The sequence below is a fragment of the Bubalus kerabau genome, chromosome 2, assembly GCF_029407905.1.
Source record: "Bubalus kerabau isolate K-KA32 ecotype Philippines breed swamp buffalo chromosome 2, PCC_UOA_SB_1v2, whole genome shotgun sequence".
NCBI classification, from domain to species: Eukaryota; Metazoa; Chordata; class Mammalia; order Artiodactyla; family Bovidae; genus Bubalus; species Bubalus kerabau.
In genome coordinates this window covers 199,856,463-199,879,651 of record NC_073625.1, presented here as the reverse complement: position 1 = coordinate 199,879,651, position 23,189 = coordinate 199,856,463, and the positions used below count along the sequence as shown (strand labels likewise).

Sequence of the window (23,189 nt, the reverse complement as noted above, 5' to 3'; positions counted from 1 at the left end):
CTCCATCCTGTGGGCTCCAATGCTTAAAACCCCCTCTTTGCCCAATCAGAAAATGTAGGCAATTAATTAGATTATGTCAGTTGGTGATGGACTGGGAGGCCTGGCAGGCTGCAGTCCATGGGGTCGCAAAGAGTGGGACACGACTGAGCAACAGAACTGAACTGAACGGCTGTCTTACTGCAGCCCCCTTATAACAACAAGAGGGTAACAGCTAAGTTATAGGGTGCTTTCCTAAACGCTGTACTTATAAAACCCACGAGAAAGTGCTACCTAACAAAGGAGAAAACAGGCCCAGGGCAGGTGAGTCACTTACCCACATCACACAGAAGGCAAATACGGATGGAGGCCCAAGGCCCACCCTGAACCCTGGCCCTAGGGCCCGGGTAGTAACCCTGACGGTTTAATTCTGCTTTGTTTAAAACGCTCCACGAACAAAGACTTCCAACAGCCTCACGCCGCCCATCTAGGGTTCACTAAGGCAGCCCTGACGTTTTATGCGTCTAACCGCCTCCTCGGGCGGCCTGAAGTTGGTTCCCTAGGTTTCCCCACATCTTCTGGGCACCTGCAGTACGTGGGCGAGGGCGTGGCAAGTGGACAGTGGCACTAACCGGCTCCCTAGGCACTAAATGCCCAGCAAATAACTCAAGCGCCCAGGGAGGAGGCCACCTGCAGCATCGGGATGCTGGAGGATCTCTCAGCCGTCTTTCCCGCCCCGCCGCAGCTCCGCGCCCTCGGAGGGCACCCGGTCCGGAGTTGGTCGGGGAGGGGGTCCGTGTCCCCCACACGCGGATCTTGTCCTCCTGATCTTGTGACCTTGGTTACCAGGGGTCGAGAGGGGGGCGGGGGAGCCACGGGGCTCGAGGGTCTGTGACTCGGGAGCCCGTGGGCAGCGCGCGGATCGTGGGGGCGCGGAGTGGGCGAGGTTCGCGGGGGGCGCGGTGGGCGCGGGGCGGGCGCGGTGGGGGCAGCGGCGCGGGGGCGCGGCGTGGGAGCGCGCGGTGGGCGCGGGGCGCAGTGGGGGCGCGGGGCGAGCGCGGATCGCGGGGCAGGGGGCGGGCGCGGTGGGGGCGCGGGGCGTGGTGGGGGCGCCGTGGGGGCAGCGGCGCGGGGACGCGGCGTCGGAGCGCGCGGTGGGCGCGGGGCGCGGTGGGGGCGCGGGGCGAGAGCGGATCGCCGGGCGTGGTGGGGGCGCCGTGGGGGCAGCGGCGCGGGGGCGCGGCGTAGGAGCTCGCGGTGGGCGCGGGGCGCGCCGGCGGCTCCCTAGAAGATGCCGCGCGGAGTCTGTTGCCCGTGAGTTCAGAGGAAGAGGAAGTATAGGCGGCGGACGCGCGGCGGCGACGGGGGCGCGTCGGGGCTGCGGGCGGAGCGCGCCGGGCTCTGGGCGCCGCGAGCGGGAGCGCGGCGGCCGCGGGCTCTTGGGCAGGACGCACGCACCGCTCGCGGGGGGGACGGACGCGCGGGCCCGCCTCGCCGCCCGCCCCACGCCCACCCCCTGTCGCCCACGCCTTTCCCCGCGCCGCCCCCTCTGCATGGCACAAACTTTCCTCCCGGGACGGAACACGCTGTCTCCGGGAGCCCCCGCGCGCGCCCTCTCGCCGGCTGGCCCCAAGCGGTAGGTGGGCGCCTGCGGGACTCGGGGCGGAGGTGGGTGCAGCGGTGCGGGGACCCCGGCGGGCGGGGAGAGCCCGGCGCGGGGCGCCTCCCTGCAGGTTGCGGGGGCCTGGGCGTGCTGCCCCGGCGCGCCGGGGCTCCCTCGTCCTCTGCGCCCCGGCTTGGGTTGGATGGCGCCGGGGGCCGGCTCCGTGGGACGCGGCGGTCTTGGGCCAACTTTTCTGAAAAGGAAAGAAAGAAATCAGCCTTGGCGCGCTAAGGGGAGAGGCACCCCCAGAGCGGTCTGTGGTGGGTAATGGGCTCCGCCGGCCCGGGGGCGCCGGGGGAGGAAGCGGAGGGGAGGCTTCGAGGCTACAGGTGGGTCTGGGACACTCTGCACGGCGTCCTCCTCGAAGGCCGGGCGGGCGCTGATCCCGGAATCCGGGTTCAGGAGGGCGCGAGGCGGCGGGGAGCTGGGGCGGGGTGCGTGCGCCCCCCGAGGCGCGTCCGTCCCGGGGCAGGGCTGCCAGCCGCGCGGCCCCGGAGGCGCTGAGACTCGGGGCGCCGGGAATTCCCGGCACCGAAAACTGCTGTCTCGCCTTCCGTAAGGGGGTTCCTTCCCTCGTCCTCTCCGCTTTCTTAGGCCCCAGGGTGGACCTGGGTCAGGGCAGGGCGGCGGCGGCGGCGTTTATTTCGGGAAGCCCCGCGGGCGCGCATGCCCACCTCCCCCGCTCCCGGGCCCGGGGCTGGTGCCCTTCACCTGCACGGTCGCTGCCTTGGCACCGAGGGCCGCGTGGAGGCCGCGGGGCTGTAACCCGGGACCTCTGCCTGCTGGCTCCCCTGTGTGGCTGCGGGTGGTCCCCGGGGACGTTGGGTGGTGTCACCGAGTTTGTTAGGGGTTTTCAAAACAAAAAGTTAAAAAAAACCCCAACAGTCTGGCCCGGATCCCTGTGTTTGAGTGACTGCCCTGGCTTCCAGCAACAGTCCCTTCTTGTAACTGGTGGTACAGCTGTTTTCAGATGCTGGGCGCAGTCGGGCCATAGGGTGTCATCTCAGGATAAGTGAGGCCCAGGCCAGGAAGGAAGGAGGGTGTGGTGTCAGCGACCTCTGGGCCTGTGGGGAGGGTGTGCGCTGCACCCCGCGTGTCCTCAACCCCGGGTACCTCTGCAGGGCTGAATTCCCTACCAAGTTCAAGTGACCCCCGATGTCACCAAAGCCGGCAGAGGGGTTAAAGCAGCAAGCTGTTCGGGACTCTTCGCTGCATGTGTGTGCTAACCTCAGTGAAATCACTTTAACCTCAGAGGGAGCTCTGCTTCCTCTTTTGCCTTCAGTGGGGTTTCTGGTCTGAGAGGCAGGGCGTCATCCCTCTGTCGCTGGGTTGGTTTTTCTTTGTTTGTCTTTTGGCTGCTTGGACCCTGGGGCACATGGAAGGGGGAGTGTTGTGCAGTTAGCTAATTGATCTGGTGCAGGAACCGAAAGAGAGTAAATTGGGAATACAAGTCACTGAGTTCTTTTTCTCCCTCTGGAGCAGGAATTTTTGGCTTCCATTCAAATAATTGCTTTGTCTGTAGGGAAACAGGCAGAAAATCTTTGGCATGAGTGATGTGAGTTCCTGTAAAGCTACTTGCATTCTTCCAACCTTAACTTTTCAGCAGAACTGAAATTACTTGGGCCTCTGGTTTGGTGGGCATGGGTGTCTTGCTAGATTTCTGAGTTGGTGGGCTAGGGAGAAGGTCCTGGGACTCATCCAATGCCCAGCTCCTTCTAAAAAATATGGACAACTTGGAAGAACAGTGACCACCCAAACACCCGTATCTAGAGGCCGTAATTTTGCAATACTATATTGACTTTATTATACGTCTGTCCATCTGTTCATCCTCTGTCCATCCATCAGTTCAACTTACTGTTTTATGCATTTTAAATTAAATTACAAACCTTCGTACGGGTCACCTCTAGAAGTTTTTTAGAGTTCAGTATATGTTCATGACTTTCTTAAGGTGAAATTTATACATATGGTGAATTTATACATACATACCTATCTACATATAGTGAAATGCACAGATCTTGAGGGTAGCATTTGCATAGCGTTTTGACAGATGCCTACACCTGGATAACCCTCGTCTGTAATCAAGGTAGAGAATGTTGCCCTTGCCCCCAGAAAGTTCCCTCATCCCCATTCCCAGTCAGTCTGTGCCCCCACCCTTTTTTTTTATTTCTTACAATCACTCAAAGCTAGTTTAGCCTGTTCTTGAACTTCATTTATTGTAGAAATCCACAATATTTTGTAAAGCTTCTTTAACTCAGTATGGTTTTGAGATTCACTCATGTTTTATGTACTAGTAATTTGGTCCTTTTTTTTTTTTTTTGCTGAGTTAAGATCCAGGATCAGTTTATACCAGTTTATATACTCCCCTGTTAATGGACACAAGAGTTATTCCCAGGTTTTGGGAATGAAGCTGCTGTGAATATTTGTTTACGAGTCTCCCTAGGGACATGTGCTCTCATGTCTCATGGGTAAATGGAGTGAAATTGCTGGGTCATAAAAGATGTGAACTTTATAAGAAACTGTCAAACTTTCTCCCAACATGATTAGACCATTTTACACTCCCATAAGCAAGGAATACATGTGTGAGATTCCAGATACCACAGCTCATTTCCCTAGCTGAAAGTCAAGAACATGGTTGACCAGTGTTCTTCTGGGCTCAAAGGTGCCAAAAATCAGGACCACTCGAGACAGTCTGGAGCGTGTTGTTTTGTAGATGGAGGAGCTAAGGGAAATCCCTGACTCTGCAGGTAAATGGGTTTACTCTTAAATTATTGTGCATTATCAGACAGATGTTTTATTTTTAGAGGTCTTCAGAGAAGGGATTTCCAAAGGGGAACGTCCCCTTGGTTGTGAAAGAAGATTGAGTACTTTCTGTATAAAGAAAAATACCCACCCCCCACAACCTCGCAGAATTCCACTGAAGTTCTGCTTTGACACTCCTGGGGGATTTCTGATGCGTTGGTCTGGTTGCTGGGAATCCGGTGGAGATTCCCATTGGATTTCTCTGACTGGGGCAGCTGGCTGTTGAAGGCGTCTTGTCTGCTCTGTGAGACAGGTCAGATTTGACTTTTTGAAGGCTCCGAGAACATGGCTTTTCTGTTAGAGTGATGTGGCCTGTCAGTGAGAAACGCGGCCTGTTAACACCCTTCTTCTTGTCCTGGCTGAGAAAACGGGCCTTTCCCTCTTAGGTCCCCTCTCGTATTCAGCCCTTAAGTAAACCTGGTCTTCGGGGATCCAGGAAGCAGGAGTGGGGCGTCCTGCCGACGTGGGCCCCAGGAGGAAGCCTTTACATCTCACCAAGGTGCGTCAGTGGGGTCAGGGGACGTGTAAGAGATCGCGAGACATTGGCCTGTGTTTGGGGACTGCTCCCCTCGTCTGCCAGCCTAGTAGAGCACCTGCCACAGGGCAGAGGCTGTGAATAACCCTCATGGTACCCATCTGGGTGATTACCTCTCTGGAGGCTGACAGGGATCGCCAAGACCTCAGGACCCCAAGGCGTATTTTTACTGGAGGCCCTGTACTACCGGGAAACAGGTTCAGACTATTAGGAAAACTTTGCCAACTGTAGACTTCCATTCTAAGTAGCACTGTTCTTATCTTATGATAGATTTTACTATTGTTATTAACAGAATACTAATTATAGCTACCCCATGCCAAGTGCCCACTTCGAACCTAACTCTCATGAGAGGTGGGCGCTAATCTTATCTGCACTTCGGCTCTGAGGCAACTGAAGCTCAGCGAGGTTAAGGAACTTGTCCCAAGGTCACATTTTGTTCGTATTTCCTGGACGTTCTGGTTTCACAAATGCAGATCCCATCTGCGAGCACAGGTTTCCAAAGGCAGGAGGCCTCTGTAGAATAGAATGTAAACTGCAGCGGGGACGAAGTTGCAGGAAACGCGCACTGGACTCACCTTCTCAAGTCTCTTGTCCGTTTCTTTGGCGCACCTGGGGCCCGGATGGAGGTACTTGTTTTGGTGACAGTTTAAGGTATTATTAGTTATCCCACTATAACTTTATTGTAGGGAAAGAAAGACACTGCCAGCTGTTTCATTTGCGTGTCTGTCACTGAGCCACCCAGTGCTGCAGCCACGGTCTACAGGCGGCTATTTACATCTGAATATCAAGGAATCAAAATGAAATAAAATTAGAAGTGCAGTTGCACAGCCTCACCGGCCGCCTTGCAAGGCTCTGGAGCCACATGTGGTTGTGGCTACTGTTCTGGACGCAGGAGAAGTGGAATATTTCCAGCCCTGCTGAGAGTTTGGTGTGATGACGCTGCTCTATAGTGAGCAGTTCTCTTTTGTCCTTCTGGATAAGAATTGGCAACACTCTTGGCTAAAGCTTAGGCTATTTTTCACTGACAAAGAGATAAATTTAGCCAGACGTTTCTTTTATGTTTACCTTTTAAAGGTTTGTGTGTGTGTGTGTGTGTGTGTGTGTGAGAGAGAGAGATCTTTCCTCCCATTCACATTCAGTTTTTGACATAAATTTGAGTTTCCCTTTTCTCCTGGGCCCCCGGAGGGGCTTACGTTATCATTATTGTGTGTTTTACCAAGAGGCTTTCTCTGAAAAGATCAGTACAGCGGGCAAGTGATGGCCACGGCTTGAAGCCCTGTTAATTCCTTGCTCTCCAAAGAGGAATTCAGTTCAGCTTTTAAATATGCATTTGTGTTACTTACTCCCTACCTGGGCTGAATTCACGAAGAAAAAGCGTTCTCAGCAGGGCCAGGACCAAAGAGCTAGAAAATTAGGTCACATTCTACGTGTGGTGGCTGCCTGCCAGGCCTGAGGTGGAGGAGACGCCCTCTGGGGTACCTGAGGGCGCTGTGTGGGGCTTTCCTGGGTCGGGCCTGCCCCGTGGGGTAGGGGTGCTGGAGGGCCCGCAGGTTGCAGCTGGTGGCGCAGGGTGATGGGGAGGGGGCCTGGCTGTCCCCCTTAGGGGCGTCCACTGCTCAGGCTGGGTTCAGAGGAGCGGGCACCAGCCCACGGGTGTCGGTGGGAAAGCCAGACCTGCCAGAGCTGGGCAGTCAGCATCAGCTACGGGTGTGCTTCTTGTCTGACGTTCACCAATCTCACGCCGCTTTATGAAGCTGCGTTGGTTGTTTTCACACTTTTCACCCAGGAAGCCAGAGGCACCTCACGGACCGTGCTCCTTTGGCTTTTAAAACTAAACTGTCCCTAACTGTGCTGGTCCCGAGGTGGACCCCGTGGATGGGCAGCGTTTATTCTCTGCAAAGGATCATCAGCTTCCGTTTGTGCGTGTGCGTGTGCGTGTGTGCATGCGCGTGTGTGTGTGTGTGTGTGCAGGTGTGTTTGTGCGTGTGTGTGTGTTGAAACTCCCTACTTTATATTTCACCCCCAAGGAAATCCTTCTAAGGAAGCCTTCGGGTTTTATGGAGTAACTCCCAAATTCCTCAAATTTGGAGAAATTTTTGTAATAGACCTTATCCAAAAAGGTGAATGAGAAGAAATTAGGTTAATTGCAGACCCTGGTTAAGAGAACGTAATCATATCATGTCTTATAAAATTTTGAGAATGCAGAGTACAGGTAATCAGACTATCCATTTAAACACTTCTTTAATTTGGAGAGGTCTTCGGGGATTTTTTCCAGTGTCTTGGGACACTTTATAAGCACCCTTTCAGTGTGGTTTAATTATGGCAGGTTAACAGGGATCTTGATCATGGATTACAAGTAATATCCATGATAACAACTAATAGCTACTAATTATTAGATAACAACTAATAACAATTAACATTCAGACAGTTGTTTCTAGATGCCTAGGGCCTGACAGTTGTTAACGTATTTAATCCTCACCCTGCCAGTGGATTCTGCAGTCCTTCCCCATTTTATGATTGAGATCCCTTAGGTTAAGCGGCTTCCTTGAGGTCCCAAATCACTGCAGATGGTGACTGCAGCCATGAAATTAAAAGACGCTTACTCCTTGGAAGGAGAGTTATGACCCACCTAGATAGCATATTGAAAAGCAGAGACATTACTTTGCCAACAAAGGTCTGTCTAGTCAAGGCTATGGTTTTTCCAGTGGTCACGTATGGATGTGAGAGTTGGACTGTGAAGAAGGCTGAGCGCTGAAGAATTGATGCTTTTGAACTGTGGTGCTGGAGAAAACTCTTGAGAGTACCTTGGACTGCAAGGAGATCCAACCAGTCCATTCTAAAGGAGATCAGTCCTGGGTGTTCTTTGGAAGGAATGATGCTAAAGCTGAAACTCCAGTACTTTGGCCACCTCATTCGAAGAGTTGACTCATTGGAAAAGACTCTGATGCTGGGAGGGATTGGGGGCAGGAGGAGAAGGGGACGACAGAGGATGAGATGGTTGGATGGCATCACTGACTCGATGGATGTAAGTTTGAGTGAACTCTGGGAGTTGGTGATGGACAGGGAGGCCTGGCATGCTGCGATTCATGGGGTTGCAAAGAGTCAGACACGACTGAGCAACTGAACTGAACCGAACTTGAGGTCTCTTGACTAGGAAGTTGGGGCCTGGGACCTGAATCCAGGCAGTCTGGCTCCAGAGAGCCCATAGCCCAATGCCTGTGCTGTGCTTTCAGAAAGGTGGACTTAGAAGCGATGGACAGGTATTCCCAAGCCCCCTCTCCCTCCTTTCCCAGACTGCGGCGTCCTCGCTGCTCCCAAAGACTGTCCACAGAGTCGTGTTTCTCATGCACCTGTTGGGGCAGGGCCCTGGGGTAGCCGTTCTCGGAGACGAGGCAGCGGCTGCCTTCAGGAGGTTGGAGCTCCCGTGGGAAGATGGGGCAGTGCCAGGAGCATCACGGCTCAGCCCCAGACAGGTCCATCCCACTGCTCACCCTGCTGTCCTTGGCTGGAGTTAACATAGCCAGAACAGACTCCCACCTCCTTTGGCTCCATCCGCCATGGGAGGTGGCCGCTGCAAGGAGCTCAGAGCACACGCCCCAGACGCGTCTTGGGTGCCCCGTCTCCAGACCCTCGAGAAATCCCACTGGCTACCTTCCAGCCAAGTCCAGAATGTGACTGCTCCTCACCCCTGGTCACCACCTGGTCTCGCCCTTCCCAGGGTTGGAGGGATCCTGCGTCCTTCTGGGCTCAGAACCCTCCGGGGGCTCCCACCTGCCTTGAGGCAGCCGGGCGGGGGGGGGGGTCGTCTTGCCCACGAGCACCAGCTCGTGGCTCCCTGAGTCCACTGCCGCCCAGGCCACCCCACCTCCCGGCAGGTCCCGAAGGCTCCAGCATGTTTGCTGCCGTGACGGCTGCGTCTGCCCACTTCTCCCAGGGCTTGCCTTTCCCGAATTCTGCTCATTGTCGTCTTCTGCGGGAGGCCTGCCCTGATCACCTTTTTTTTTTTTTTTAATCCCTGCCTTCCTTGTCTTTGTGCAACATTCTTTCAAGCTTGAACTTCATTTATTATTTTTATGTGTCTAATGTCTGTTTCTCTGCTCCTGAAAGTAAGGTCCGTGAGGCTGGCATGGTTCTTGTTTTGTTTTTCTTGTTGCTGTTTCACCTCGGTATCCCCAGCATTAGGAACAGTGCATTGGATTGGATTGTTAGTCGCTCAGTCGTGTGCGACTCTTTCAAACCCCATGGACTATATAGCCCACCAGGCTCCTCTGAGCATGGGATTCTCCAGGCCAGAATACTGGAATGGGTTGCCATTCTCTTCTCCAGGGGATCTTCCTGACCCAGGGATGGAACTGGGTCTCCTGCACCGCAGGCAGATTCTTTACCGTCTGCTCTATAGCAATAGTGCCTTGCATGTATTAAGTGCTCAGAGAAGAAGGGTGTGATGGGTATTTTATGTATCAAGTTGGCTACACAGTGGTCCCCAGTTTTTGGTTAAATAGCAGTCTAGGTGTTGCCCTGCAGTTTTTTTTAAAGATGTGATTAACATTTATTTGCATCAATAAAAGCAGACCAGTCTCCACAGTATGAATGGGCATTGTCCAGCCAGTTCAGGGACTTAAAAGACCAAGATCTCCGAGGGTGGGGCTTCAGCCTCGGAGGCTCAGCGCCGCTCCGTCCCCTCTTCCCTGGGTCTTTGGCCTCCTGGTCCACTCTGTGGATTTCAGACTTGCCAGCCTCCAAGTCCAAAGACAAGTCCACACACAAGAAACCCAGAAGGAACAGCTGGCTTTGGGGGCAGGATGTTGTGTTCTGTTTGGGGCTTATCCTTCTGGAAGTGCCGGGAAAGAAAGTTCTAGGGGGAGATGTTGGAATGGGTGGGTGGGCCTATACGCTGGAGTTGAAAAGCAGCCAGGTGGAGAGGGGGTCTGACAGCTAAGGGGAGAGGAGACAGTTGGGGAACTTTCTTGAGCAACATGTCCAGTCCTATATTGGAGGGCCCCAGACTCTGTGCTGAGACCCTCCAAGGCACTGCAGCAAGCTTGTTGGATGTCTAGTTCCCTGCCAGCCGGAGGTGGTTCACAGTACCAGCATCAAAGGGCCCCACTTCCTTTTGATGATGTCGTGTCTTTGCGAAGCTGGATTTGGGGTGGTTGCTAAGGTCGTTGTGCAACAGGAGGTGGCGGGCGGTGGGGCTGTCTGGTGTGATTCTGAGGTCTGAGAAGTTGCCCAGTGCACACGTCCCGGTAGTAAGTAATAGTGGTACCTGAAAGATGCACAGAAAGACTTCTTTCTTTCGGTTTATGTATTCTGTTCTTTCCAAAGACTGCTAAGTTGTTTGGACGTAATAATCAATTTGTTTGGACCTGACTACTTAATAATTCAAACCTCGCAGCCTGGGGTTGCTATGAGAAAACATCCATAAACACTGGGGGTCATACGTGCCATGACCTGAAAAGTGTCAGAACCTTTGCCCTGTATTGTTCTGGGCATTATATGTAGTGTGTTCAGGCACGAGGAGCAGGGACAGAAAGATTGGGGACAAAGGGGCCGGCATGAAGACTGCACCCAAAAGTGTTTCTGGAAAAATAACAGCTGAGAGCAAATAAAATGTAAGCGTTTGTTAAATCGCGATAGTGGGTGCAGAGATGTCTCATTTTTTCATCCTTATCCATGTGTTTGCAGTGGTTAATAGTGAGGGCAGTTTGAAGAGAGGAGGACAGAAGGAGGCTCTGGTATAAATTTAGGGTGCACTTGTGCGGGAGGAAAGCAGAGAGTCTGGAGAGGTGGGACATGAGATCCTAAGAGGTTCAGGAGAAACGGGCTAAAACCAAGGAGGTCCGCAAGACCACCGTCCTCTAGACTGTGGTTCCCAGCCACTGGCTATGCGCTTCAGACTCAGGGCCCCGGAGGCCCGGGTGTTGGGAGGTTGGAGAGGTCAGGAGCGGGAAGAGATGGGGTTTGCTCTGAGGCTGCTGCTTCTTAACCCTGGATGTCAGTTCCTGTCACTTTGGGAGTCTTAAAAAGGCATGCCTGGCGCATCCAAAAGGCCTGGGCGTCTGGACATCCAAACAGCTGTCAGGGACCCGGCGGGCAGCCGGGACGGAGAGCCACCTCTGTGGTCCAGGCTCTCGGGAGCTTTCCTGTGGTTTAGACGTTGCTGAATCACGTGGAAGTGTGGATTCGGACGGGCAGGCCTGGGTGGGCTGTTCCCACGGGTGGTGGTGCTGCTGGTCTGAGCACCGCACTTTCAGTGGCGGCCTCTTGGGAGGGGGCCGTTTTCAGCTAAGGGTGGTTGTGATGGACCCTCATTGGAGAGCAGAAAGGTAGTCTGGATCCGTCTCTGCTGGGCGTTTTCTTTTGATAAATACCCCTCTTGTCTTTTTTTTTTTAATCTTTTTTTCCCCCGTATCTTTTGCGGTGTAACATTTTACCCCCAAACTTGGGAACTGAACACAGTGAACGTTTATCATCTCTCGGGGCTCCTGTGAGTCAGGAATCCAGAGGCAGCTGAGCTGGGTGGTTCTGCCCGGGGGCCTCACCTGAGGCTGTGGTCAGGATGCTGGCTGGCCCGAAGGCTGCTGAGCCATGCTGTCACTTCGGTGTGGAGTTTGCCGTGGTTGTTGGGTGGTGGTCTCAGTCCCCTGCCCGGGGGCTTCTCCGTGCAGTTAAGAGTGTCTTCCCAATAAGGCGGGGCTTCCCCGGTGGCTCAGTGGTAAAGAACTCACCTGCCAATGCAGGAGATGTGGGTTTGATCCCTGGGTTGGGAAGATTCCCTGGAGGAGGAAATGGCACCCCACTCCAGGACTCTTGCCTGGGAAATCCCATGGACATAGGAGCCTGGCCGGCTACAGTCCGTGGGGTCGCAGAGTCCGACATGACTCAGCAGCTGAGCGCAAGCGCATGGAATTGACAGCGGGCTTCACCAGGCCCGCCCGCCCTTCTGCTGCATCCCGCTGGTCGCAGCGGCCAACCCCAATGAGGGCAGGGGGTGACCCCTCGTGAGCAGGAGGATTACTGAGCCCCATCTGGGAGGCTGGCCGTGATACACCTTGATGTCTTCAACTAGGAAAGGAATGCCCGTCCAACACGGAGAACTTGAAAACGATGAAAAACTATAAAGTGAATGTCTCCCATCACCTCATGACCCAAAGGAAAGTTCTGTGAAAGTTGTGGTCCCTGTCCTGCCAGTTAAGAAAAAAGAAACGCATGGGTTTTCATATGCAGATGCACACATAGACACTTAAAAACAGCACTATAACACAGGCCCTTGATTGTTCTTTTCCTTGGCATCAAATCTGGCACACTGTCAGTGGGTCCATTTCAGTTACGCTTGGGTTTCTCTCGTAGACAGTTTGTAGGATATGAAGATTTGACACCATCCAAATAGCTGGTTGGGTTTTCAAATTTTCATACATTTCTGAGTGAAGAGAAATGTTCTCATCATGTAAAAACTTCTTAATTTGGATCATCAGTTCTTGCTTTGGGTGCCTGAATGATGTAATAAACACGCTCAAGTCTTCAAATATAGGATTTGGGTGAAGAAATAAAGAATGAGTTTGCCAGCTGATCCGGCATCATTGCATGTAATTGCACCATCTCTGGTTGCTTGTCATGAGCTGTTGGCAGTTGTTAAAATTAGCTTTACAGTCTGCCTCAGAGTAGCGGCAAATGTGGTAAATGAGCGCTCACTCTTAATGAAACTAATTTGTATTTGAAAATATAACTACATTTATTGCCCCCATTATTTAAATACATGCCTGCTAGTTGGTAGTAAAAATGAACTTTAAACTGAGGTTTTTGGTGTTTTTTTTTTTTTAATCCCAGCTGAAAGATTATCTTTTCAGAAGGTGATCCTTTTCAAAGTGGTTTTCCAGTGTAGTATGGGCATCTGGGCTTCCCTGGTGGCTCAGCTGATAAAGAATCCGCCTGCAATGCAGGAGACCCTGGTTCATTTCCTGGGTTGGGAAGATCCCCTGGAGAAGGGAAAGGCTACCCACTCCAGTATTCTGGTCCTTGGGGTCTCCCAAGAGTTTGACACAACTGAGCAACTTTCATGGGCATCTGGGGAAATATTTAAAGAACAAATTAGAAATACTTTAAAAATAAACATTTCAAACATTTGAAATGACACGGTGGAACTCCTGTGGTGGTCCAGTGGTTGAGACTCCGCCTGGCAGTGAGGGCGGTGCTGGGAGGCAAGTTCGATCCCTCGTCAGGAAGCTGGGCTCCTATATGCCTTGTGACCAAGAAGCCAGGGCATGAAAATGGAGTCAGTGTTGAGGCAAATTCCATGAGGGCTTTGGAAATGGTTCACATAAAAACATCTTAACAAATACGTAAAATGACACAGGATATTGTGTCCTGTTGCTGATCCGTTTTTTCTGGAACCAGGTCTCTGGGGATTTGCCATCTGTTTGATTTCACAGTGGTTTCCTCTGAATGCCCTGCACCCCACCCAGACTTCTAGAACCACCAGCCTCCCTGTACCACATGCATCCCTTCACTTTCTGTCTCCTTTACCTGTGGTCTCCTTGAGGGCATGACCCAATCTTTCCATTTTTGTTTCCTAATTCAGGGCAGGACTCAAAGCAGCTTATAATACGTTTGCATTGAGTGAAAGAATGGGTGAACTTGAAACATAAATTCTCTCCCTTGTGGAGCTGACGATTCCTGCACGAAGCTGGTCCCCGTATTCACCAAAGACACACTTCCTTCTGGGCTTGATTCAGAGAGAATTGCTTTTCCAGAATGTCACCAGTTGGAGGGTCTTTGCTTCTGGGTCATTTGCAGTGTCTAATGTCCTGTCCTTGCAGTTGGGTCTCAGAACCCCCGGTGATTATCTGAGTCTCCTCCCCAGTCAGCATCCAGTTCCTGATGACGTTTCTAGTAGAGAACTGGAAGGATATTTTGTCTCTCTCTTCACTGTCTCACCATAAGAATGGGGAAAGGCTTTCTCTGTTTTTCTGCCTTTGAAGACCTCTTGGATGGGTTTTCTTGGTGCCATTAGAATGGTATCGTCTGCATATCTGAGGTTCTTGGTATTTCTCCCGGCAATCTTGATTCCAGCTTGTGATTCATCCAGCCCAGCGTTTCTCATGATGTACGCTGCGTAGAAGTTAAATAAGCAGGGTAATAGTATACAGCCGTGACAAACTCCTTTCCCAGTTGTGAACCAGTCCGTTGTTCCATGTCCAATTCTAACTTTTGCTTCTTGACCCACATACAGGTAAGGTGGTTTGGTACTCCCATCTCTTTAGTAATTTTCCATAGTGGATTGTGATCCACATAGTCAAAGGCTTTAGCGTAGTCAGTGAAGCAGAAGTAGATGTTTTTCTGGAACTCTCTTGCATTGTTGATGATCCAGTGAATATTGTCAATTTGATCTCTGGTTCCTCTGTCTTTTCGAAACCCAGCTTGTACATCCGGAGGTTCTCTGTTCATGTGCTGTTGACGCCTAGCTTGAAGGATTTTGAGTATTACTTTGCTAGTGTGTGAGGGCTTCCCTGGTGGCTCAGATGGTAAAGAATCCACCTGTAATGCAAAAAACCTGTGTTTGATCCCTGGGTTGGGAGGATTCCGTGGAGGAGGGCATGGCAACCCACACCAGTAGTCTTGCCTGGAGAATCCGCACAGACAGAGGAGCCTGGCGGGCTACAGTCCATGGGGTCGCAGAGAGTCAGACATGACTGAAGTGACTAAGCAGCAGCAGCAGCATGTGAAATGAGCGCAGTTTTTACAGTAGTTTGAGCATTCTTTGGCATTGCCTTTCTTTGAGACAGAATGAAAACTGACCTTTTCCAGTCCTGTGGCCACTGCTGAGTTTTCCAAATTTGCTGGCATATTGAGTGCAGCATATTAACAGCATCATCTTTTAGGATTTGAAATAGCTCAGTGGGAATTCCATCACCTGCCTTAGCTTTGCTCATAGTGATGCTTCCTAAGGCCCGCTTTGCTTCACATTCCAGGGTGTCTGGCTCTAGGTGAGTGACCACACCATCACACAAAAAGGCAAAGTGGTTGTCTGAGGAGGCTCTACAAATAGCTGGGGAAAGAAGAGAAAGGAAAGGCAAAGGAGACAGGGAAAGGTGTACCCAACTGAATGCAGAGTTTCAGAGAATAGAAAGGAGCAACGAGAAGGCCTTCTTCAATGAAAAAGAGCTAGAGGGAAACAGCAGAATGGGAAAGACTAGAGATCTCTTCAAGAAAAGTGGAGGCATCAAGGGAACATTTCATGCAAGGATGGGCGTGATAAAGGACAAAAACTGTAAGGACCTAACAGAAGCAGAAGAGATTAAGAAGAGGCGGCAAGAATACACAGAAGGACTATACCAAACAGGTCTTGATGACCTGGGTAACCACGATGGTGGGTCACACACCCACCCACAAAGCTGTCCATGTAAGAACGTCTCCATGAGTGTCTGAAGCTGCTTTGTTTAGCACTGACCCAGACTGGAGAGACTCCAGATGTCCTTCTGGCATGAGTGACTGAAGCAGGCTCGTGACCGCAGGCCAGTGCTCGGCCCCAGAGGCCGGGATCATTTGGCCCAGACTCATGTATAGGTTACCTCTGGCCTGATGCATCATACGCAATCTGAGAGGCCTGAGACAGCCACAGTGGCATATTTTGCCCAGGAACCTGCTGATCTGACCGGTCTTGGGGGGAAGCATCTCATTTCTGCTCCGCGTGGTTTCAGCAGCTTGACGGAGGCAGAGGCGCAACTTCCAGGGTGGCTCCCTGGGATGCAAGTCGGTGCTGCTGGCTGTCGGTTCCTCCCCACGTGGGCCTCTCTTCGGGGCTGCTTGAGCTTCCTCCTGGCATGGTGACCGGGTTCCAAGAGCAAGTTTCCCCAGAGTCAGGCAGTGGATGCTCCCAGTTTCTTACGGTTCGGGTCCAGAAGCTGGCACTGCATCCTCTGACCCTTTCTCTGGCAAGCAGACTGCAAGGAGATCCAACCAGTCCATCCTAAAGGAAATCAGCTCTGATTGTCCATTGGAAGGACTGATGCTGAAGCTCCAGTACTTTGGCCACCTGATGCGAAGAGCCGACTCATTGGAAAAGACCCTGATGCTGGGAAAGATTGAGGGCAGGAGGAGAAGGGGACGACAGAGGATGAGATGGTTGGATGGCATCACTGACTCAATGAACATGAACTCGGGCAACCTCCAGGAGATGATGAGGGACAGGGAATCCTGGCGTGCTGCAGGCCATGGGGTCCCAAAGAGTCGGACACGACTTGGCGACTGAACAACAACAATAGATGGCAAGCCGACTGCAAGGAGAGCAAACCAGTCCATCCTAAAGGAAGTCAACCCTGAATATTCATTGAAAGGACTGATGCTGAAGCTTCAGTACTTTGGCCACCAGATGTGAAGAACCAACTGCTTGGAAAAGACCCGATGCTGAGAAAGATTGAAGGCAGGAGGAGAAGGGGACGACAGAGGATGAGATGGTTGGATGGCATCACAGACTGAATGGACGTGAATCTGAGCAAGGTCCGGGAGGTGGTGATGGACAGGGAAGCCTGGCGTGCTGCAGTCTGTGGGATCACCAAGAGTCGGACATGACTGAGCCCCTGAATGACGGCAGCAGTGGGAAGCAGTCGCAAGCCCAGATACAGGGGAGGTGACGGCAGCCCCATCTCTCGATGCAGGAACGTCGGAAGGGCCAGATGTAAAAACAGTCACCCCGTTTACCTTCTGTCCTGCCGGAGACCTTGAGCCCCGAGGGAGACATGCTCTGGCTGAGACCCTCGCGTGCAGCCCCGTGGACCCCGTCTGCCCGAGTCTGGCGGGGGGCTGTCCTTCTCCTCCCTCTTCCTCCAGCCTCACTGCCCCGCGAGGCCCAGAGCCAGCCTTGGCCCAGCTCCCCGTGGGGTTCCAGCGCAAGGGAACCTCGCATCGGAAATAGTGAAATCTCCCAAATGTGGGTGATGACGGGAGGCACTGCCACGCCTTCATTCTCCTCCTTTCCATAAGCTAGGTTTCATGACTTGCTTGAGCACAGTAGGGGCTGTAATAGCCATTTGTGGGGTGCTGTCCAAGCCTTTCCTATTTTGACAGGGGTTGGGTGAGTGAGAGGACACAGGGAGGAGCTTGGAGGAAAGCAGCAAAGCTGGGAGCTGGCAAGGGAGGGCCGTAACCCGACCGCGAGAGGAACAGTTCACACTGCACACTTCTGATGGCGGTGGCTTGGCGGGGTCTCCCTTCGCAGGGAGAACAATGCTTTAGAAGCGGTTGCTTAACCAGCCCTGCCGGTATCCCCAGAGAAGCGAATGCCTGGAATCGCAGACCTCAAGGATTCACTGAAGCTACAGTGCTGCCCCTGGCCGGTCCAGTGTCTGATCACGTGGACGATGTGTTTGCCCAGAGCCTCATTGCGTCCTGTGAGTCAAGCACCGTGCCCTTCGGGGTGGACTTGGGGGCTCAAGTTTGGATGGTATGACTAAAGCTGAAAATTCACAGCTTGTGAAATGGGGCTTTTTCTAATAGTTTCTGGCACCGCCCCCCTCCAGTATCAGATTTGTCTATCTTGACTCATCCTGGTAACCCCCTCTTTTTTTCCTGCTGTCAGGAACGTATGCTGGAGAAAAGAAATTAAATCATACTGAAGTGTTAGGGTTTACCAGGAGCTTGGTGTGGTGTCCTTCCCATGGAGAAGGCGATGGTGGTTTCAGAGGCTGCTGAGGCTGAGTGTTGTCAAAGGAAGGAATCTCCAGTGCTAGAATTTACCTAGTAGGATAGCAAGAATGGGAAGACTTTGGAGGAAAGGCTTCTTTGTCTCTTGCCCGCATGTTAAGTCGCTTCAGTCATGTCTGACTCTGCAACGCCATGAACCTTAGCTCACCAGACTCCTCTGTCCATGGGATTCTCCAGGCAAGAAATCTGGTGTGGGCTGCCGTGTCCTCCTCCGTGGATTCTTCCCGACCCAGGGATTGAACCCACGTCTCTTACGTCTTTTCCGTCGGCAGGCAGGTTATTACCACTGGCACCACTTGGGAAGCCCCTTTTTGTTTTTTTTTTACTTTCTTGGAGGCCCCCAAACATTCAGGCCTTTGTAGGGAGGAAGGTAAGTGAGTGACTGGTACGCCTTCCGGGTATTTCCAGTTCTGTTCTGGTGGTGATAGCGCTTATCTCCCCAGCTTACCTGTTCCCCAGCACTTAGGGGCCTCCCTGTCCACGTCTGCGTCGCCCCAGCGGATGCCTGTCGGCTTGCTTTCTAGCAGTTAAATATGCAGCCTCAGTGCATATCGGCTATTATATCAGCAGAACTGCAGAGTATTTTACAAGTAATCAGTTCATGCAGATGGCACATAAATCATGTCTGCTCTGGCCCTTTGGACACTAATGTTCCCTTATTAAGGCATAAGTAAGCCTTCCTGTTCTCATCCATCCTCCCAGACTTTTTTTAATTACTGACAAGCAGCGCCTGGTGGTTGCTCCGCCAGCCCCATCGTCCCTCCCCGGCTAAGTTGCTTTCGTGAGGTTCGTCTTGTTTTTCCGGAGCTGGCCAAGTTGCCGTAGGAAGCCGGGTACCTTGCGAATGGCCTGAGCCCAAGGAGACACTTATCTCTGAGAGGAAGTGGCCGCAGCGTTTCTGTTTGTGATAGTCCTGACCGGTTCATGTTTTTGTGAAACGTGTCCTGACGGCCGCGGTGGTGCTCCAGGGAGGAGGGACAGATGAGCCAGGGCTGCTCACGAGGGGCAACCGAAGCCCCCGCCGAAGTCTGGGGGTGGACGCGGAGCTGTTTCGTGAATGCCACTCTGCCTAAAGAAACAGAGACCGGGCCCTGTTTCTCAGCCCCTGGAAGACTGGATGCCCAGTTCACTCTCGTGTGCGCTGTTTCAACCTTTCTTCATTCTCCTTCCAAACCGTGGGTGCAGATCTTTGCTCCGACCCGCGTGGATTTCTGCTTCCAATTTCTCCTGCCCTGCTGCTTGTGTTCGCCCAGTTTTCAATTTGGTCTGAAATGACTCTCAGAGTCTGGAAGAACCCCTGGGTTCTTGTGGTTTGGTCTCAGAGAGAATAAATGACTTTTAAACAAGGCCTGTAAAAATACCGCCATCTACTTTTGAAAGTCGTTTTCTGAATGTGAAATCTGTCTAAATAGTTACTGTTGAGGGTGGAAAGGATTTTGGAAATTGCAACAACAACTTATGATCCCCTTTTAGAGACCGCCGCGGAGTGCCAGACCGTCTTATCTCTTTTCTTGGATGGGCCGACGCCATTATGCAGGGCCTTGCTTTTTAGATCTCCTTTTTTAAGACCGTTTGTACAGAGTATAGTGGGGCTGAGGCACTCCGAGGTGGTGTTTTCCTCAGACAGGGCAGAGAAATGATATAAAACAGGCATGTTTGGGGCGTCAGTTCAGAACCCCAGGCTGGCTGGCAAGGGTGTCTTAGCAGCGAGAGAAGCCAGCCTGAGCAGAGAGCCTCCGGGGTGCAGGTCATGGATTAGATCCTGCTCTGGATTTCAGCCAGCCTGGGGTCCTTTATGTCTGCTTCTGGGACGTGATGGTCTTTTGTACAACAGTGTAGAAGGACAGCATCTCAGAATAGAGATCATTCTCTTTCTCCCCTTCTGCCGGCAGCTGCTGAGATGGGGTGCGGGTTGAACAAGTTGGAGAAACGTGACGACCGACGGCCTGGAAATATCTACTCGACGTTGAAGAGGCCCCAGGTGGAGACCAAGATAGATGTGTCCTATGAGTACCGCTTCCTGGAGTTCACCACGCTGAGTGCCGGTGAGCCTGGGCGCTCAGCCCAGTGCGGGCTGGGGGGGCCTGGGGGGCCTGGGGGGCAGGCTGGAGGGCCTGGGGACAGGCTGAGGGGACAGGCCAGGGGGCTGGGGAAAGGCTGGGGGGACAGGCCGGGGGGACAGGCTGGGGGGGCAGGCTGGGGGGGCCAGGGGGTCTAGGGGGATGGGCAGGGGGGCAGGCTGGAGGGCCTAGGGGCCTGGGGGGCCTGGGCACAGGCTGGGGGGACAGGCCGGGGGGCTGAGGACAGGCTGGGGGGACAGGCTGTGGGGGCCAGGGGGTCTGGGGGGATATGCTGGGGGGTGGGGGGCTGGGGGCCAGGGCGGGGGGCGACTGACGGGGTTTGTCGAGAAGGGACTGCTCTCAGGGAGCCAGGTGTCTAGGTGAGATCTCTCACTTGCTGCAAACTAGCAACTGATTTAAATGGTAGCGAATTAAAACCAGGTGTGGGCCAACTGGCACCCGGGGCAGGGTTGAACACAGCCCACGGGCCTGCCCGCTGGCAGAGCATTTCACGGCAGGCCAGGTGAAGGAGGCAGCGGCCGTGTCTCCTCATGGCCGTTTGTCCGTCCTCCCAGCTCCCCCCGCGCCTTGTCCATCGTGCTTGGCCCTGTCTCACCCCCGCGTCCCAGAGGCCCCGCGTCCCAGAGGCCCCGCGTCCCAGAGGCCCCGGGGTGGCTGATGAGTGAGGCTCAGCGTTTCCATCCGGAGCATTTGCCGAGCGCCGGCTGGCTGCGGAGACGCGGGCGGTGCTGCGGGGAAATCACGTGGCCCGTCCTGGTGTCTCTCGTCCCCACGGAGGAATTCGACAGGCCGTGCCCGCAGGGTGGAAGCACGTAAACCAGGCTTTTGGAAGAGGGACCAGGGCATTCTTCCTTGTGGCGGGGTTGGGGGGGGGTCCCTTGAAGTGGGGAACCCAAATCAAACACTTGCCGACACGGGCATCTGAGACCGACTTTCTCTTCCTGTGAACGTGTTAAGCTTCTGATAAGAGAATTCGTGGCTAGGCAGAGCCCTCTGAGGTGTGGGTTCAAGTCCTGGCTCTGCTGTGGACCTGCATCTGTGCAGCGGCCACTGGCAGGGCAGCCGTGGGGGGCAGCAGGGGGCACGCATGCGGCTCCAGCTGGGCGGCTGGCCTCCCTGCCCACTCCCCTCCTCCCCGCTGCTGCCTGACCACCTCCACGCAGGGCTGACACCGCTCCCTGAGCCCCGGGTGGGGTGGGCGGCTGGGTGTCTCTACAGGGGCAGCCTGGGCACCCCTCACAGCCCCCCAAAGCCGACCCCTGGCTGTTCCCCTGATGAATAACCCCCGTTGTCCTCAGCGGCCAGACCCAATACCTCACTCGCTGCGAACCACGCCTTCCCCTCCTCACCCACAGTTTCCAAGCCTCTTAAAGCGTCTTCTGAAAATGCTTGTGATGTCGCTGATGCAACGTGAACAAAGCTGAACCCAAAAGCATTTGGAGCATTTCATCAGCCAGTATTTGCTCAGTGAGGACTTGAGTGCTTTCGACGTGCTGAGCCTGGTAGAGGGGTTAAGGAAAAGCCAGAGTGTGTACAGGAGGAAAGACCAAAAGGAAACGTAGCAAGATGTCAAACACGGATTGTTAGGGCGCTGAGATGCAGGGGAGCTCTTTTTCTCTTTTTTGTAGTTTTGTGCATCGCGGTTCTATTCCTTTCATCACCAAGAGGAGTGGCGTTTTGCTTTCCTTGGTGATCACTTCCAGGAGCATAGACGGTGCCTCCCCACCCCCTGCCCCTGCAGCCACTGATTCTTGGCTCATCGCCTGAACTACCTTCCTGACTCCTGGCCAGTTTCTGGGCCGCCCTGTGCTCCAGCCACAGCACCTACACGGCTCTCTGCGGTTGGATCACGTTTTGTTGTCTGATTATAAAGTGGACATGTGTCGACTGAAAAAGTTAGGAAAACCCTGGAACGACCCTCGCTGGTCTCCCTGCTTCTCCCCTCTCTGCCCACCCTCGGATCTCGCCCCTGCCATGGCTCCCGACCCCGGGGCACCAGCTTCCCTCCGCCTCATCCTCCCCCCGTCTGTCCGGCGTGTTCTGCCGCTTCGGCCTCGCTGTTTCTCAGCAACCCCCCAGGCCTCCTCAGGGCCTTTGCACTGCCTGTTGCCTCTGCCCGGAAGTCCTCCCAGATACACCCTGGGCTCAAGCCCTTAACCCCCTTCTCTGTGAAACCTCCCTGACCCCCTGTTTAAAACGTCTGCCTCCCCCGACTCCCCACCCCCTTCCCCTCTTTCTTATCCTCCTGGGGACTCCTGCCTTCAGCCTGCTCTGTGTTTCGCTCGTTGAAATCTGTCCTTGTCTGTCCTCTGCCTGCCTCCTAAAGCGGGGTCCCGTCTAACAGGAGCAGGGCTGCGTCTCTGTCTCCCCGCTGCTGAGTCATCAGTGCTGAGCGCAGTGCCTGGCACACAGTGATCACGTCAAATGAATCCTCGGTGTGTATTTTTGTGTCCTGCTTTCACGCAGCTTAACGTTGTACAGTGAGGCACCCCCTGTGGTCCCATGTGTCCTAAAATACGGTTCAGTGGCCCTAAGTGCTCGAATCACTCAGGGTACCATAATTTATTTTGGGTCCCCCTTTGTGGACGTTTAAGTTATTTTGGGCTTTGGGCTATTATAAATAATGTGATCAGCAGCATTGAACGTAAATCTCTGCGTGTGTTTCTGATTACTTCCTCAGGAATACTGAGGTGAGAGGTGTGGGTGTCGGGACCCTTAGTAACTTGGCACCTTGGCCCCTGGGTGGGACCTGCACTGCAGCTCAAGTCCCACCACGCTGAGCCCTTGGGCCGGTTCCCTGGGTGATGACAAGGGGGCTCCTGCTGCTGCTCAGGCCGTGCGGACCCCCTCCCTCGTCTCTGGAGGACCACGTGCTGGGGCCCTCAGCCTTGCCTGCTGTCCCCACCAGGACCCCACCTCCAGCCTCCATGTTCTGGTGCCATCAGACCACCCTCTGCACAGGGCTTGCCCCGCCCCCTGTTGCCAGCATCCCACCCTGAAGTCCCTTCTGGACATCCGTCCCGTCAGAATCACACTTTTCTGCACGGCTGTCGCTCGTCCCCACTGTATTTATGATCCTTTTATTCCACCATACGTTAAACTCTCGTCTTTCCTTCAGGGCAGAGACTAAGCCTTGCCCACCTTTCTGTTCATCCGTCTGGCTCATGCCTTCTGGCCGGGAACAGACAGTCGTTCTGGACAGCTGGGCTCCGGGAAGCCTGCAGGGTTTGCCAGCAGCGTGTCAAGGTCCTTTTCCAGAAAGTCTCCTGGGGCGTCCGTCACTGCTCTGTAACAGAGCCTTCTATGTGCCAGGTCCTACGATGGGGCCTTGGACCCCTGATCTCATGTTTTAAACTCTTTTCAAACTTTGCCAATGTGTAACTTCAGCACGGCACACTGCACATCTTTAAAATGCCCAGACCCATGAAACCGTCAC

The 23,189-nt window shown here is 53.7% G+C and overlaps 1 protein-coding gene across 1 annotated transcript in view; it reads left to right on the top strand.

Moving 5' to 3' along the window:
* The first annotated feature begins 1,354 nt into the window (after positions 1-1,354).
* Positions 1,355-23,189, top strand: part of RFTN1 (raftlin, lipid raft linker 1) — a 231,821-nt gene continuing 209,986 nt past the window's right edge. Inside the window, exons 1-2 of the mRNA XM_055570000.1 lie at positions 1,355-1,612; positions 19,565-19,717. Of these exons, the coding sequence (XP_055425975.1) occupies positions 19,573-19,717 (145 nt within the window). The 5' untranslated portion in view covers positions 1,355-1,612; positions 19,565-19,572. The remainder of the gene's footprint in view (positions 1,613-19,564; positions 19,718-23,189) is intronic.